The sequence below is a fragment of the Diadema antillarum genome, unplaced genomic scaffold (genome assembly GCF_040938485.1).
Source record: "Diadema antillarum isolate AM-2024a unplaced genomic scaffold, OU_Dant_1.0 seq00001459_RagTag, whole genome shotgun sequence".
Classification (NCBI taxonomy): domain Eukaryota; kingdom Metazoa; phylum Echinodermata; class Echinoidea; order Diadematoida; family Diadematidae; genus Diadema; species Diadema antillarum.
In genome coordinates this window covers 1,228,625-1,247,053 of record NW_027272204.1, presented here as the reverse complement: position 1 = coordinate 1,247,053, position 18,429 = coordinate 1,228,625, and the positions used below count along the sequence as shown (strand labels likewise).

At 39.5% G+C, this 18,429-nt stretch overlaps 2 protein-coding genes across 2 annotated transcripts in view; one reads left to right on the top strand and one right to left on the bottom strand.

Moving 5' to 3' along the window:
- Window positions 1–483: 483 nt before the first annotated feature.
- Window positions 484–8,482, bottom strand: LOC139709715 (derlin-1-like). The gene is made up of 7 exons (XM_071621670.1): window positions 8,272–8,482; window positions 7,102–7,213; window positions 6,463–6,527; window positions 4,523–4,549; window positions 3,774–3,922; window positions 2,756–2,866; window positions 484–1,188 (listed from the first exon to the last, which is right to left on the bottom strand). Exons 1-7 carry the CDS (start codon window positions 8,428–8,430, stop codon window positions 1,044–1,046), a joined length of 768 nt encoding a protein of 255 aa, XP_071477771.1. The 5' UTR covers window positions 8,431–8,482; the 3' UTR covers window positions 484–1,043.
- A 900-nt stretch (window positions 8,483–9,382) lies between these two features.
- LOC139709703 (TBC1 domain family member 31-like) overlaps window positions 9,383–18,429 on the top strand; it is a 36,382-nt gene continuing 27,335 nt past the window's right edge. The window contains exons 1-6 of the mRNA XM_071621659.1: window positions 9,383–9,547; window positions 14,151–14,306; window positions 14,968–15,083; window positions 15,700–15,878; window positions 17,003–17,151; window positions 18,036–18,195. Coding sequence (XP_071477760.1) covers window positions 9,471–9,547; window positions 14,151–14,306; window positions 14,968–15,083; window positions 15,700–15,878; window positions 17,003–17,151; window positions 18,036–18,195 — 837 coding nt within the window. The 5' untranslated portion in view covers window positions 9,383–9,470. The remainder of the gene's footprint in view (window positions 9,548–14,150; window positions 14,307–14,967; window positions 15,084–15,699; window positions 15,879–17,002; window positions 17,152–18,035; window positions 18,196–18,429) is intronic.

The window sequence follows — 18,429 nt, the reverse complement described above, 5'->3', positions numbered from 1 at the left end:
TACATTTTTATCACTCTGTGTGTCTTTATTCCTCTTCCAATGTTGGTGAAAAGTAGCTGAAATAAACATCGCCCCTAGCTTCCTAAGACTCTACATGAAGTAATTTCAAAGATGGTACATTCTGACATATTCTCAAAGATACAAGATGCCAAAGCTTTTACACCAGATGCTCGAAGAAAATATTTTTAATAGTTCTGTATGTTGCAAATGATAAGGTCCACATGACAGATAACCAAGTCACAGGACCAAAACAGCTACCGCATACATAGAATGATATAAGAGGATGAGGATGACTTGCCAAGGTTCATAGGATATCAATATATTCCTCATTTGTCAATCTTGTCCTAATTTTCAGCCATGCGGTGCTTTGCTACCCCTGCACTCATTAGAGCAACTTTCTCTTTGTGGGTAAAGTCGCCTTTGAGCTTGAGTAAAGCATAAAAGAATGGTATTGCCACCGTGACTAAAGTAATTCTGCTAAGTGCCATCTCTAACTTGCTGGAATGATGCATCTGCGACGCAATGAACTACACCTGGCACAAGAAACAACCGAGAACCTATCCCACATAGCACAGATATCTTGATATCCTGCTTAATCATTGTAAGGCACAATATTGGAACTCTTTTGTGTGTATTCATTGCAAATCACCACATAATCAATGTGACAAATTTGACTTTAGCATTACAAGTAATTTCAAGGGTGAAGATTTACTCAGCATGTCAGAAAAGAATAAGAATGAGGAAAAACACACATCTGAAAATCAACGGAGAAGATTGAAGAGAAAGAAAATTAATGCTCATCAGTCACAGAACAAAATTTCAGGCAGAGTAAGAAAAAGGTTGCCAAACTGAGTGAGATTTTTCACTCAATAATGCCACAGGCAATACTAGGGGCTGAGGCATAAAAACGCCACATCATTTCAGGAATGACTGCTTTTGTAGGACTGCGTCAGAACTGCATGTGCACTGTTTCCATGCACGCTGGTGGTGTTCATCACTGATGAGCCATCCATGAAATGGTGAGGTACGAGTCCTCCGCTACTTTAGTTTCCAGCCCCCAACACATTTCCTCTCCCCCAGTTGTGACGCCCCTGTCCCTGCCCTCTGTCATCGGGTCGTTCTCTCCTGCTAGATGGCGCCTCGCCAAAGCCGCTCACGCCACCTCTGCGATTCGGAAAGTACTTGTACCTGATTACGCACATGAAAAAAAAGAAGAAATTACTCTTATAAGTTGTATAAGTTGTGTTTGAAATAAGATACCCGGAAGGTGATGTAATACTGTATAGCACAATGAACAATAGCACTTGTACCTGATTATGCACATGAAAAAAAAAAAAGAAATTACTAGTACTAGTTGTATAAGTTGTATAAGTTTTGTTTGAAATAAGATACTACTGTACCCAGTAGGTGATGTACTATAGCACATTGACAACGTGGTGCTCATAGAAAAAAGGTGAAATATTCCGATCACTTATTTTGGTGAGTATATCTTCGAGTTCAAGAGTGCACTCAAAATATGAACAAAAAGAAAAAAATTGCATGTACAGATACACACAAATCAAACTAGAAATCTTATTTAGATTGATTTCCTTTTCACGACTCAAATATGTGTATTTCATGTTGGAGACAAAAACAGGGATACTTAAGTGGCACACAGTATTCATTATATTGCTATTAAAGGAAATTTCAGTTGAAGAATCTTGTGCCCAACTTCAGTATTTAGCAGTACACTATATAAAACCATAGAATTAAAATATGGTTGATCATATATATATATTTTTTTTTCTTTCCAAATGTTGACTTTTGACTGATAATTGCTCAGATATGGAGTAACATAAAGATGTACAGAGTTTGCTGGTGATTCATGGTAGATGATTCAGGCAAACCTTGTTTTACAATGAGATAGTCGGAGAATTTTCTCATCAGAACAAATTTCTTTGAACCAGACAGAGTAAAATAAGGAAAATATGACAGTTTGCCAGCAAAAAACCTCTTGTACTAATGAAATCTTGTTAAATATGTGTTAATTGTAACAGGGTTTCACTTTGCCTGTAATTCTATTTCATGAATGATTTTCATGACCTGCTATTAAATAACATGACATCAAACACCTCCCCTTTATAAAAACAAATGAAACATACCACAACATTCAACAGCAAAATTCATTCATCAAATGATTTCTGGACACAGGATAGAAGGGAGGAGGGGGAGGAGGAGGGAACACATAGAGAACAATTAGTACAAGGAGCAGCAGAATTCTTGTGAATTCTCTCATGTTTACGAAATAGACATCAATTTGACCTCATGGTAGTCCACAACTTGCAATGTTTGTATGATATATATAAAAAAAATCTTGGTACTCAGCATGAACGTGTGTGTATGAAGTGCATATGAGTGTGAAGAGTCCTTAGTGACAGACGTCCAGGTCTTTTAAGCTCTTGGGATCAATATCCTCTCTGGTGCTTCTTTAGCCTCATGTCTGGGCAACTGACCATGGTAATTGAGCTATAATACAGGAAAAATTTCTTGCTAGATTTTGAATAAGTCTGCAGATTTGTGTGACTTGTTTGCAAATTTTCTTGTGTCTTGCATATAGTCAATCTTTTCCATGCTCCTTTAAATTTGGGGCAGCTTTTAGGATGCTATGCTAAAACTTAAGCATGCCACTGCAACAAAAGCCCTCACTGACCACCATGATGGACTTTTGCAGCATTGACTTAGGCTGGAATTTATCTTAGGAGAAAGGCTGGCTTACAATATTTGTGGTGTCGAGAGGAAAGCGGTCCCGCCAAAGTCTTGAGGGTACTTGAACATCAGGAAGAAGTACAGATGTCCGACAACGATCCCGATCAGTTCAGCAAGTCCACTAAAAATGACCAAACACAGCATATTCTTGAGATGAGGCTGAATCTGAGTATTTCTTAATGTCCCGACACTTTTATTTATTTATTATTATTATTTTTTTTTTTGGCTGAGCATTGCTGACTAATTATTCATCGAAAATATCATTTGAATAAACAGAAATGAAGCCCCTGTACCACTGAAAAGGAACACAGGCAACTAAATACAAGTTGCTAAAATTCACAACATATATTTTTCACTCACAGCAGTTGGATAAAGAGTATGGTCTGCCCACATAACAATATTTAAGGAAAACTTGCAGTGTGAAAGATTTAAAGTATTTTCAATATCTACATCTAAGAGAGTGAGTGACCATGCAAAACATAATAAAACTAAATGAAAACTTGATACAGACCATATATATTTTTATGTGAATATTATGTGCTATCAAAGGAATTCAAAGCTCTTAAGTTTATCACTATCTTTTCTTTCTTTTTTTTTCAGTAATAATTTCAGTAGCCTAATGAGCAAAATATTGGTCTTAAGTGCAGCTTGTATCTACATCTAGACATTGTAAGCCTCAACCTGTACATCTTGGTTCCTACAACGGATTACTTGTTTGGTTGTTGTTGTGTTTTTTCTCTTGTGGCACAACTCAAATCTGTTTTGGCGCAAAATAGCTTGAAACTCACTGATAACCCTACATATAGCTTTAGAACATTTCCCACAGCATGGTCTATTTGCTTATTGACACAATGGAACATGCTCTTCAGTAAAAATGCATTGTATTCTAATCACTGTGGCACTGCAGGCTTTGTGGACAGTGTACACTCAAAGGATTAACTAATGATGAATACTGCCAGTAGCATGCTTGGTCTTGAGCACAAAAGGTGACCTTGGCCTCAGAGGATCTGTAAAGCTCGAGTTCTCACCCTCCACGGAGGATCCAGTTGAATGCCACCAGCACCCAGGGCAAGTACATGGCCTTGAATCGGGTGCCAAACCAGAAGGTCACGATGGTGTCCCGATTTAGCTGGCACCAGACATAGAGGGCGCTAAGTATCATTGGTTCCATCAGCATCTGAGACACAATAAATGGAAAAAAGAGACTTAACTGTCAATGAACAGATATGAGAGATAAGACATCAGTGCGTCAGGTGGACTTTCAAGGATGATACATGGACATGGTTAATATCAACCCTGTAACTACTGTCACACATGCCAGTATCAAACTTCTCAAAATATTAGCTAACATAGGGTATTACTGCAGTAATATAGATAAGTCAACTGTTCCGATACTGATGTCAAAAAATTGTGAGGAATTCATTGCTACCTTTGTTGCTACTAAAAAAATTAATACGCATGAGAGCAGAAATACAGGTTTTGGTCAGTTGTTTGTTATTCGACATATATGCACACATATCATGGTATACTCACATGTATTGATACCCTACACAATTTTCTGTATGTACCACTTCATACTGCAGAGGTTTGTTTACCCTGAATTTTTGTAGGTATATCATACCCTCTTTACGCCTGAACAAGGAAAACACTAACACTGTAATATCCTCTTATATCTTGTTTAATCTGTGACCAATTAAGTTCGTATGACAGTTTTCAACAGGTCATGTGATGACTTTATAGATGCTGTAACATGTGACACATAAATCATATGACTTACCATCAATGGAGCAATGAATCCAATAATCTATGAAGTCATTATTAAGGAATATAGAATAATGCACAGCTAAAGGTAAGAAGCAAATACATGTATTACTCATACTGGAATGTAAGAAAGCACTATTGACAGAAAGAAGGCAGAGAGGTGATATCATTAGCATAACATTAAATCATAATGAAACTGTTCTGATTTTTAAACAAAACAAACCTTAGTTTGGAATTAAAAGAACATTTATGTACACACTGTATATGTGACCCGCTACAACAAAAGGATCCTAAAGTCGCTGATGGGTGAGCTGAGAAAATCGAGTTTGAAGTCAGATCATCAAAATCCGTCAAAACTTTCGGATTTCTGTTTTCGACACAATTTTGTAGTCTAATGTTTCTTCTATCATCTGCAGAAATTTTGAAGCTAAATGATCAAAGGAAAGGCAAGAAAATAAAATTTTTCTGGGCCATGATTTTCCGACTTTCAACGGAACAGAAACGTGCCCAAAGATTTGGATTTAGCGCCGCAGCTAGACTCCGCCCCGTAGCAACGAGGGAGTTATCTCATTGGGCATAGCGTGGCATCCTGGTTACTGATTGGTCGTGCGTAGACCGCTGGCGCTAAGCTTGAATGAACATTGCAGGGGTTGCTAGGAGCGTACCTTCTATTGTCAGATAGTGAAAACTCTTGCTTCCCCTTGATCATGATAGCGTCGGAAGGGAAACTTTGAAGGCAGTTTTCTCGACACGCTGATTTCTTAAACCACTCGACATGCGCTAACAAAATCATTGATATCTCCACAACCGAGTACTAATATGATTCATGTTATATATGACATTAAAGTGGAAGAGTAAGGGAATAATGTCATGTCATTTTCAGAAAATTGTCCTCCCCCGACTTTCGGATCTTTTTGTTGCAGCGGGTCACATATATTCCCTTTCTTTACTCCTTCTTAGCAATAAGTTTTGGTGTTATTGTTTGCATGTCATCACATCAAATCTACTTCTCTTGTTTTGTTGGTGCAATATGCAAATTCTTATGAGTGTTGTGAGCTTATTTATGAGATATGAATATTGCATTAAAGACACGTATTGTTGTCCGCTCAATTTTTACCATTCAGTATCAGAGCATATTGAACGAAATGCATAGGCCAATGTATTAATTCCCCATAAGCTACTGTTGTTACTGGCCATTCAAGATCACACCGTATTCTGTGTCATCTGTTGCCCGAGCGCTTGCTGAGTGCGCAAACGCTTGCTACTAGTGCGCGTCATTTTGTTACAATTCACAAGCACGCAAACATCTTGCTAGTTGCTTTAATTGCTTCATACGCAGCTTTAGCGGCTTCCCCTTTTCAGCGCTGGGATGTGACTGCCGAGTTAACTTCAAAGACGAGTAGAAGCCTGGTATTTTTGTGCAGTTTATGCTTGCTCTACTTGATAGTAGATGATAATGATCATATTGGATGGCATTAATTCATGGAATACCAGGGAACATTACACTCGTTAGGGCCAATATTGCACTAATCTTCGATTCGTGCAATATTGACCCTAACTTGTGCGATATTCCCTGATATCCCATTCATAGCCATGCAATATAATATTACTACACCATGTTCTGCATATCTATAATGACTGCACTTTCTATCTTAAAGGATAAACAAAAAAGTACCTGTACTCTTTCCCGGTTTATATACATTTGTAATATGGCTCTACTTCATGGGTAGCTTTGTCATGAAATATAATGTAGAATTTAACTGAAATCCTTGCCATTTTGAAATGTGGCAAAATCTTTGCTGACATCTATTTAATTGACAATCCATGATTTTTTTTAATTTTTTTTAGTACCTTGCATATCGTGAAGGGGAGCGAGTTGTTCATTTTGAATAACATGAAATGCAACAGAAATTTCACTGATCAGTTGAATTATTACAGCATGCAGGAAAAGGATACCACAAGACAAATCCAGTTGAAGACAAGCATGAAAATGTAGTCAGCTGGCCTGCCATCAAAGATACCTGCAGTTCAAAGTCACATGAAGAGAAAATCAGTTGAACCATTATATTCAAACTTTGTCTTCAGCATCATCTGTGTGATGACTTTCTAGAATGTAGAGCAATGCTGTACTTTACAGTTTCTGCCAACAATTCTGACTTGAACACAGTTGGTGGTTTGTTGGTTTTAACCAATGATGTAAATTATGAAATGCAAATTACTAACTTCCACTCCTGAATAAGTTGTGTGTTTTGTATCAGTATAAAAAAAAATGTGACTAAGAACTCATAGATAAAGAACTACAAGCTAGAAAACAAAGTTTTCTCTACAGAGAGAGTATGTTACAATGTGGGTGAAATGATACAGGTGTTTTGTATGTGGCCAAAATATAAACTGGTAAATATCAAGTGTGATTAAACAAATGTGTCAGCATTATTCTACTTTGTTTTGCCAGCAGTACATATAAGTTAAGACGGATGCATCACTGAAAAAAAAAAACAGTCTTGGAAAGATCCCATTTACATAGAAAATCATTGTTTATGTGCAAATGCCTGCAAATTAACAGAACACAACATGATAAGTAACTGCATTCATTACCAGTTTCTAATCTCGTTGAGTAGCTGTACAGGAAGTAAAGTTGGATCAAGTAGTGAAAGCCGGTCATCGGAGATATTGGGAAGAAGAAGAGTGCTGTGACAGGTCTCCATATCTGGGAAATATCAAGGGAAAAAAAGACTGGTACCATATCATCCAAATAAGGAAACAAAATTGTTCTGCTTTATCTGCCGAGTACACATATGAACTCATAAGAATAAATGATGTGCACAGCATTTACAAATCATGGCATTGACAATCAATTAAGTAGTCATAGGAAAAAGAGAAATATCAGAAATATGACCTATAATATACAATTTGTATGTATGCTATTTTCTAAAAACTCAAGTCAACAGTAGATTATGGAAACTTCACTGAAAATATAGGGAGTCGGGATTGCATCCCAATTTCAATGCTTCTTGCAATACATTGTGTGCTACAAAATACAAATGTACACAAGGTCCTATCTATTTAAAATGACTTCATTGAATCAAAGGATGTTCCACCTTGGGTATATCGACATAGATGGTGCCTCACTCAAGGCATCATGCATGTTGTTTAAAATACACATGTACAATCTGTGCAATGCACATACCAAATGGGTTTGCTGGTGCACATTACAGCACAAGACATTCAGGAGAGTTTTGGGCATCATTGTGGTGGGATGTTCTATGAAACGTGGGGGTAATGATATATGAATACAAATTTCACTCTGACCTACAGCCATTGTTTCCTAACTTTAAATGAAAAAAGGTCTGCATGACAATGTTTGGGGATTGGCAATAGGTGTTTAGAAAGAAATGACTGATTGCTATGCTCCCCTATATATGTGAAAATTGAGTGTTATGCATACAATTGAATTTACAAAGATAGTGTTGTTACGGAAAGAGTTCCTTATGTCCCCCCACTAATTTGCACAAAATAAATAAATCACTATTTTTTTTTAAACTAATAATAAACTAAATAAAGGTTATGCTAGGGTTATGTCTCAAAAGGAAGTCTTCCCATAAATGGCATAACCTTTATTTAGTTTATTATTAGTATTAAAAAAAAGAAGCAATTTATTTATTTTGTGCAAATTAGGGGGGGGGGGAGGGGACATAAGGAACTCTTTCCGTTGTTACTACAGTAAGGCAGTTTATTTCATTTTAGTCATTGTTGGTCATTTCTCACCTGAAATCTGTAGAAAACCAGTTCAAAGCTGAGGATCAGTGTCCTCATACTGACCAGTCCAAATCTTGCGACGAGTGGAACCACAATCGACCCAGTAAACCAAAATCGAGTCACTGGTGGTATCCCCCGATACCAGTCACCGATATCACTCTGAGACATTTTGCTACGTTGGCTTGTTTTTAGGAGATTCCAACAAAATAAACGTAAACAGACACAGACTACCTGCCCTGCCTCTGTGGACAAGGTGAAAAAAAAAGAGTCCGAGTTTAGCTTTAGGAATGGGATTAATTATAACATGTAACAGATCGTGGAGTATCGGAATGTGAATCAGTGATCAGTGTGACAATTGGTAGCCAAAACAGCGGAGTGCACCTTCTGCTTTCCTAGAAGACAATGCTCCCCACACTTGAATATAGATTTATCATCTAGTCTTCAAGTAATGAATTGGTTGAATATTGAATTAGTTATCGATCTAGAATCTATAACAATTTTAGACACCACTAGCTAGACTATCACGACTAAAATAAAAATACAACCCAACTCAGAACTTGCCCTAACGAGCTAATGCAACCGCACCCAACGTGCAACGACCGTCCGACACTCCGAGCAAGTTCGCAAAGAAGACGTTCCTTGGATCAAAAGTCGCGTGAATCGTGGCAGATTTCGCTGCAACTTTCTCTAGTTAAAAGTGAAATAAACGACGGTGTTCGAAGGCTGTCCACTTCTCTCACTCTATCTTCCGTGAATCACCGGCAGGAAGAGCAGCCAAGAGTTTACACACGCTAACCAGAGAGCTAGCTCGAGCTCCCACACGAGTAAGAACGTTACCGAGCGAGATTGGAGCTACAAACTAAGCCAGCAGCCTCGGGGGGAACAACCACGATCGACGACAACTCAACTCCGCTGCTTCTAACTGCTTCTAACACGTACGTGTATCTTCTCGATTTGCTGAGCCTCTCTTGAAATACCTCGCCTAGCGCGCTATATTGACAATCCCTTGAAACGAATGAATGGACATCAGCGAACAGATCTGCAGCAGCAGCAGCAGCCATCGATGATCTGTGAAATGCGGCAACTTTGAACCAAAGGTGTCAACAGAACCACAACACGTCGTCAGCAGCTCGGATTTTGCACAGAAAACTGGCATTGCATTTTGAAAAGATTTGCCATGACTTGACAACAAAACTGTGCCGTTGACCATGCAATATTTAGAGCTCGATAAGAAGGAATCGGGCAAAATATGGCACCGAAAGCCCAGTCCGTCGAGCGATAATGGGTAAATATATCCTATTTTTCATTCCTGCGGGCTGTGTGCAGTGAGTGTGTGACCAGTGCAGTGCAATGAAAAACGTGGGATTATGCTCGATGAAGCTGAAGCGCTGTGTGTGGTGTAGACTGTACCTGTATAGCCCCGGAGGCGACCGCGCCGCCAGGCGCGGTCCTGGCGGCTTCCCCGCAGTTTCGCTTATGTGAGAATAACGAATAGCTCCCCTATTCTGTGTGCTTGTGCAAGTGATTGTGAATTCTGTGAACATCGGTGAGCTGCTTATAAGACATCATTTTGTGCATCACAAGCAATGAAATGCCTCAAACAGTCGCCGATGATAGTCATTTAGGTTTCATCGACCCATGTAAGTATTCCTAGTAGTTTCTGTTGAAAAATTAAGGAAATATAGCGCCGCAAAGGCACCCGTTTGTTCAACATGAAGATCTGATATGGGAGCACGGCGCAGTTAGTACCTGTAGTGCCTCTAACCAAGGAGGCCCCCGGAGGTTGAAGAGATGGAGTACGGTATAAACAGCAGAGTTATTCCCTTTATGTTCGAAGCCACCACTCAAAAATATTTGAAGCATGTGCCAAACAGGATCTGCCGCGCCGATACGAAGACAATTAACTGTCTCATTGCATCACCAGCCACTTTCGAAGGAAGATAATTTTATGTCTTTGACCCTTGAGCCTTGTGATGATGGTAACACCAGGGGCCGTATTCTGAGAGCTAATTAAGTGTCTGATTAGCACTTAATTACCGAATTGGTATTCTGAGAGCATGATTAAGTATGGGGTATATTAACTACCATAGCAACAAGCGTTTTGGCGGGAAGGACTTACGCGTTTGCGCGTATCAATGCGCGTGCACCTCTGAGAGGACTTAATCACAGAGTTAATTACGAATCGGTATTCTGAGGGTGTAATTAAGTATGAAAGTTAATGGAAAACTTAATGATACCAAAGAGTGTCATTAACTACTCCGATATCACGCAATACATCGTGTTTTCTCTGCCACAACGATGCTTACCGTCTTCGGTAACCGAGGAGCGGTTGAATGTTGTTATCGTGGTATCCGTAGAATTCAGAGAAAAAAAGAAATATAGCCGATCTTCGAGGAATTTTGTCATTTTATGTGAGCAAGGAGGTTGAGATCTTCGCGTGCGTAGGTGAGGGGTTGTAATCAAATACCGGAGTGTGCGCACGGAGCTCTTGGGTTGGGGCGTGGAGGAGCGCGCATTGAGGGCATATTTGCGCGTGTAATCATCATTTTGGCTTCTAACAACGCGTCTGATTGGATGGAATAACAATTAGATGGGAGGGACCTAAGATAATTACAGGGGACTTAATCATACCTTAATTACGTCCTCAGAATACCGATTTTGCCCATGATTAAGGGGTAATTAACTTCACGACTTAATCACGAAGTTAATTACAGACTTAATTACGACCTCAGAATACCACCCCTGTTATTTTACTTTTCGCTATCCCTTCTTATCTGGGTGGTACAAACACGAGGATGCGCGAACAGAAATTGAGGAAAAAATGCTGAAATGAAAATGAAAATTTTACTTGACGGGGCATACGCGGGCACTAATCTGATATATCTTATCAATAAAGAATTATACTTGAAGATTATTACATGCTAGTTTCATTTGGGGAAATTAAGTCGAAAAGTGATAAAACCAGCTTTCCAGGATGTTACAGTTTTAAACATTTTCACATAATACAGCTCTGATTTACACTTTTGTGCAAATTTCTGAACGGAATTGACTTTTGTTTTACATGCTTTATTATTAAGTGAAATTTCATTTCGTTAATAGATTTAACGCAAGATATGGCCAACATTATGATAACGTTCAAAATGAATCTTCAGATTGCTCAGCAAGACGGCGGCTTGGAACATTGATCATCAAAGGCACAAGTGCACCTGTGCAATTCTTTTGTACATCAATAGAAATCTGACAACTGTTTGAATAAATTACAGCCAGTTGGAACTCCATGTATAAAAACCTCCTTGCTCTAATCAGCTCTAATGAAACACAGCCCTGTCGCTGTGCACAAGTGTAAAGCATGGCGTCTGGTCGGGCTATAGTGCCTGGTTACTCAGTACAGTTGTTCTAGACAAAAGGTTGGTTGGTGGTGGTTAAGGGGTGTGCATGATGTGGAGCCTCCCATATAATTTACTAGTACTAGTACAACTGTTCAAGGGAGGGGCGGGGGTAGGGCCATGTCCTTGATCTTAGAAAAGAAGTTGGCACACACACAACAACAACAAAGTCCACAAGCATGCATGTATGAAACATCAAACAGCAGAGAAAAATGACAAGGAGAGAAAGAAAAGGAACGAATTTGTCCTCAACTCAAGACAACTATCGTCAGTCTAACGTTAGACAGAAATATCCGTCTGTCTGGAGAGACTTTTATCATTTTTTTACTTTACCAGCTCTCCTCCGTAGACCGATCTTTCGGTCAGTCAGCTTTAGGGCCCTAAGTCTAACGTTATATTATCAGTGCAAGCTTTTGCTCTAATCGAGCAGTGCATGCGAATTTGAATACCGTACCTCCATGGCTCCAATAAGGCCTTATTGAATTCAAAGTGCATGATTGCCGTTTTTGTATTCAACTGGCCATACATTAGCAGTGGTACACATGACATTCGCACATGAATGGAGCCCCACAAACTTCGCAAGATGGTGTTCAGCCTCATTGGCACTGACGAAACACATTTTTGAAAAAAAAAAACTTTTCTGAATGTTGGACTTTGCCATTTGTTGTTGTTGTTGTTGTTGTTGTCCCCGCCGAACGAGTTCGAGCAGGGGACTATGAAACGGGCTCCGTACGTGTGTGTGTCCGTGCGTCCGTGCGTCCGTGCGTCCGTGCGTCCGTCCGTCCGTGCGTCCGTCCGTGTGTGCGTCCGTGTGTGATCAAAATGTTAAATTTGCTACTTCTCTGTCATTTATGAGCCAATTTTGATTCTGTTTGCTTTATATGATAGCACTACATGGGAGCTTTAAAACTTGTTCACAGAATTTCAGTTGTGACCTTTGACCTTGACCTTTGACCTATATTGTACATTTTGCTACAAAATGCTACTCCTTCGCCATTTCTAACCCGATTTCGATTCCGTTTGCTTTATGTGATGGCACTAGGTGAGGGCTTCAAAACTTCTACACAGAATTTTGACCTTTGACTTCTTTGACCTTTGACCTTGATTTTTGACCTATGTTGTACATTTTGCTACAAAATGCTACTCCTTCGCCATTTCTAACCCGATTTCGATTCCGTTTGCTTTATATGATGGCACTTGGTGAGGGCTTCAAAACTTCTACACAGAATTTTGACCTTTGACTTCTTTGACCTTTGACCTTGATTTTTGACCTATATTGTGCATTTTGCTACAAAATGCTACTCCTTCGCCATTTCTAACCCGATTTCGATTCCGTTTGCTTTATGTGATAGCACTAGGTGAGGGCTTCAAAACTTCTACACAGAATTTTGACCTTTGTCTTCTTTGACCTTTGACCTTGATTTTTGACCTTTATTGTACATTGGCTACAAAATGCTACTCCTTCGCCATTTCTAACCCAATTTCGATTCCATTTGCTTTATGTGATGGCACTAGGTGAGGGCTTCAAAACTTCTACACAGAATTTTGACCTTTGACTTCTTTGACCTTTGACCTTGATTTTTTACCTATATTGCACATTTTGTTACGAAATGCTACTTCCGGCGGGGACATATATTACGCACCGCGTAATTTCTACTTTTCCTTGTTGTTGTTGTGACATTCACATCCTTTGCTAATCACTCAAGTGCTCAGTGAAATCAGCCCTATTTATATAGCTCTGCAACTCGGTTTAGACACGGTAGCATTCTGGGAACTTGGCATCGTGCTACCTAACTGCGACCAGCCCGAACACGAAATGTACAATGGAGCATGCCCCGGGGTTACATGCTACCCAGCTGCAGCTGCGCGCAGTGATGTCTGATGTGATGTATTGATCTAGATCAGTCTAGATCTACTATCTACATGTGTAGTGTTCAGTGTAGCTATGACCATACTTGTATGAGAGAGAGAGAGAGAGAAAAAGAAAGTTTGAAATGAGAATATTTTGAGACTGAATGTACTTATTGCTGTTCAAATCCCCAGAGAAGTTGAGTTGGATACAAGAAAAATAATTCAGAATGTAGTATGTACGGTAAGTTGAGAGTTGGAATTGTTTTTCAGTTGTGAGGTGCAGTACTAAAAGGAATTCCTTCCCACTTTCTTCCATAGTTCACCTTCCCATGTGGCATGCCTAGTTTTTATCCAAGTTCAGCATCTCTGTCTTTTCATATTCTTACAAGGTCCCCCTAAGGTCATGTGATATTTATCATATTTTGAGTAGCTTTTCTGCTTTCCCTGTGGCTGTAATTTTGTCAAAAATAGTGTGTTTCTTTTATTGCCAACTGTACCATAACACTACCTGATAGTTCCTTTTATACTACTGACACACCCATTTCATGGTGTTGGTATTACAGATCTGTCTTTCCTCTGTTGTTTCTCTCTTTTTGGACAAATGTTGTAGTGGAATAACAATCAATGTGGTTATTTTCCCTGTTCACCTAGCTTGATGATTCAAATCAGCAAAGACACCAGTGGCACATTGACGTCTCAGGGCCATGCTATCCGATTCCTACAAGCAGCGTTTGATGCTGGCGGGGAGCGCTTCGTCGCCGGTGACCACCAAGGCCACATCTATGTGTTTGATCTGCATAAAAACAGGTATTGTGCAACGCTGCACTCTGGCACTGGTTCGATGGTCCAGGACCAGTAAAAATCCCTGTTTGACCAGTAACTTTCTCAGGAATAGACCAGTCAAAACATGGAAAAACTGGGTACCTACTGGTCCGACTGACAGGTCGGACCTATAGAATAAATTGGTTAGAGTGCAGCCCTGTATTATATATAATCGTTTTGTGTCTCATTTTTTTTTTTTTATTGTGTTATGGACCTTTTTTTTTAATTTTTAGTTTATGTGTTTGTGGATGCATAGTGAATAAAAGATGATGACAAATCTGATTAGTCTATTTTGGATTGTTTTGGGGCTGTTTTTTTTTTTTTAATAGGAGAAAAAAAAATCTTTTTTTTTTTAATCGTAAGATGAGTGACAAACTGAACAACCCATTTTGAACAAAATCTACAGTAAGATTTGACCTCTAAATGTCTAGGAAAATCCTAGTTATGACTGTAATATCCAGTTTTCCCTGCTGTTCTCTTCTCTGTCAATTTTTGATGTATATGATATATCTTGGTGCACACTTATATTCATATGTATATTTTGTTGTTTTTTTATTCCATTCTTTTCATCTTAATCTACAGGAAGCCTCTCATGTTTGATCCATATGTTTGATCGTTTGCTTCTTCTTTTTTTTTCCATTTCAAGGTTCCAGCTCGTCCAGAAAACTGGAGTGCCATGCACAGCCCTGGCGTTCAATTTGCGCCGCAAAACGGAGTACCTTGTGGCACTATCGGATTGTTCCCTGAAGTGCTATGACACGGGTAGAATGAGACATCCTTTAGACTTGAAATGTTGCCTCATTAACAAGTTTTGTCTGTGTTCCCTCCCCCCCCCCCCCCCCCCCCTCCCCCATGTCAAGTTGCCTATGAGTTTAGCTATTTAAGTAGACAAGATTTGGTATATAGTGTAGGATATTTCTGCTATGTCATTTGTAATTTTCTTCATGTTCGCTAGTCCTGCAGGCCGATTAAATTTGCTGTCATAACACAGACTACCAGTAGATACCTTTTACCATAGAATGTGTGTGCTGCTGAGCCCGTAGCTGTCATGACAGCAGTGAGGTGTTTGAAGTGCTTGCAGAATTGCCATGATCTTTTGCAAGATTAAAAAACATGCAAAATTCATATTTACCTGGCCGAGCGTTATGATTATTGAAACTGATTGACAAATTGCCCTACATCGACGTTAATAAGCACGGAATTGATCAGTGTTTTTAAGTAGTAGCCACAATAAAAGCCTCGACGTTAGCCTCAACGTTGTAGATTACTGGCACGATAACTTCCAATTTTACTGTAGTTTCTGCAGTTTTTTAGGGGATTGCCAGCTGTCACCAGTGCCCCAATCATAAACTCAGTGCTGCCTGTTTGAATGATGTAGATACCAAAGAGATGGTGGCTTGGATGAAGGGACACGACACACCAGTTCACTCCATTTCTGTCCACGCCTCTGGCCGCTACGCGCTGACCACGTCCAGTGACACCTCCCTCCTGTGGGATCTGGATACCTTCACGCGGAAGAGGAAGCTTAATGTCAAAGATGACGTCAATATCACCAAGGTAAAAAGTAAAGTACAAACTAAGACTGATGCCATACACTTGCCAAAACTTGAAAAAGAAGTCAACAGTATACTGTAAAACACAATATTTTTACGACGTGAAATTTTCGCGAATGGGAGCAGACGGCCTTATTCGCAGCATGAAATTTTCGCGAGTTGCCTCTAACATTGAATGCATGTAGTGTAGACAAGATCTTTAGCGTGCATTTTAATCTTGCAAAACTCGGCTCGCGTAAAATGTGTGAAATTAAAATGCACGCAGACATTCCTCGTTTTACAGTAAGTCATACGTGTGTGCATTTGTAATACCATAATATCACTCAGCATGCTTAAAAAGTCAGTACAAAACTTCAGCCTCTTTTCGTCTAAGTAGTCGCTCTACTTTGAGTACCTCTGATATGAAGTGTTTGCCTCTAACTGATGATCTCACTGATCATTCTGATTTGAGGATCATCATTTTTACAGTTATTATTGTCGTCATCTGTATCATTTTTCCTGTAATTACCTCCCCCAAGGGGGGAGGTTATGTTTTCGTTACCGTTTGTTGTCCGTGTGCAAAATAACTCAAAAAGTTTGAAACGGATTTAGATAAAACTTGCAGGGAAGGTTGAGAATGACACAAGGAACAGATGATTACATTTGGTAGTGATCCAGAAATTTTTATGGATTTTTTGAAGGATTTTCAATATTTTGGCAGGTAGGGTCAAGCTGCGCATTTTTGAGGTTTTCATACGCGCACTAAAGTGCGTGCTCTAGTTTCTGCTAGGGCAAGGCGCGCCGCGCAGCTGAGGGTTTATGACGCAAGAAAGGCTTCTACATTGGAAAATGGGGCGATTTTTCAGCATGCATATGTATGGGTGGAAATCACTGATCTCTATGGATGAGCAAGATCATCGGAGTAGCTGCTTGGCAGAGGTCTGCGCTCTCAGAGTGCTTTTCTAGTTTTCCTGTGATTATTGATTTTATGCTTATGGTGATTCCTAGTTCTTTGTGACCATCGTCAGTACATTTCATGATATTTGAATTGTATCAACTAGTTAATGCCAACATTTGTAGTTGATTAGTAATGTTACCTTTGTGATTGGTATTGTGTAATGCACCATAGTTTGTTGTTTCTCCGTGTAGGTGTTCTTCCTCCCACTCAGCAACACAATCATGACCTGTTTCCGAGATGACACCATCTTTGCCTGGGAGTCGGACACACTCCAATGCAAGTACCAGCTGCCCATTCCGCCAGGCGACAGGGCCCACTACAAGGCGTTTGCCACTCCCAGGTATTAAAGGCAGTGAAGTGTAGGGATTGAGTATGGAACTGTTTCAGCAGCGGAGAATTACTGGTAAAAATCATAGGCAGTTTTGAATTAGAACATAATATGTACGTGGCAGTAAAGATTACCAAAACATGGTCAGTGGATGGAATAAGCTCTTTTTCCTGAAAAGTATAGGTTACACATCCAATATATTAATGTAGCTTCTGCACCAGATTTCTACTAGTATTTGTATGACAAAAGAAATAGTGATTGCTTGTGAAGAGGATATATAATTTTTTTTTTTTTCATTACAATTTAATGTGAACACAAATTTTGTGATCATGTTTTTTCTCTTGAGCTTCAGGCAAACTTTAAAGCGTATAACTAAGTTATGGTTGGACTGTGATGAGAAATTGCATGGTGTACAGTTTGTGTACAACATTTAGGCCCAGAAATATCATCCCTGAAAATGTGGAAGAAAGTGTGTTAGATTGGCCTATTTTGTTGACTGTGTTCATAGCAAAAGTTGTTGTTGCTCAGTTTCAACAGCTATAACCCAAAATGTTGCATCACCTGTTCAGGAAACACACACAAACACACGCACACTCACACATATCATGTGCCCTGTGCTTGCACTGCATTTACTTGAGCGGAACCTACCATGAATAGTCAAATGAGTATAGATCCACATGCCTGTAGGCACAAATGAATGAATATCCTTAGACTATGCCTACATTATCTTCACACCCAACACTTAGCTGTATATTTTATTGCCAATAAGTACAGGTATTTGTCATCCTAAAGACCCATGGCAGGTATGCTTGTTTGCGATTCATCCCAAGTCTGTCATTGAAGAAGTTGGCAGCCATTCTGTATATCTCTTGCTTCACTGTACTTCTGTTTAATAGGGATGGGAGACTTCTTGTGGCTGGTGGCAAGTCACAGTTCCTGCACATCTGGGCCCTGGACAGCCGACGGCTCCTCAGGATAGTTGAGATGCCGGCCAAAGTCAGGGCCGTCAAGCAGCTCCACTTCTTGCCTGAGAGTTTTGATGGGGGCGCTAGTCAGGTGAGCATAGTCAGGAGATAGTTTTATCTATTCTGTGATGGATTTAAATTTCTGTTTTTGTTTTTTAGTTCCAGGCCAACTTTCTTGTTTGTGTTTTTTTTTTCACTGTTAGCAAGAGGGTCAACTTGAGTTGGTATGTAGAAATGAGAAGTGCTACTATCATTTGAAATGATTTGTTCAGACAGGTATAGGTCATTACTAGTTATGGTATGTAGTGCCATAGATATTAGAGGG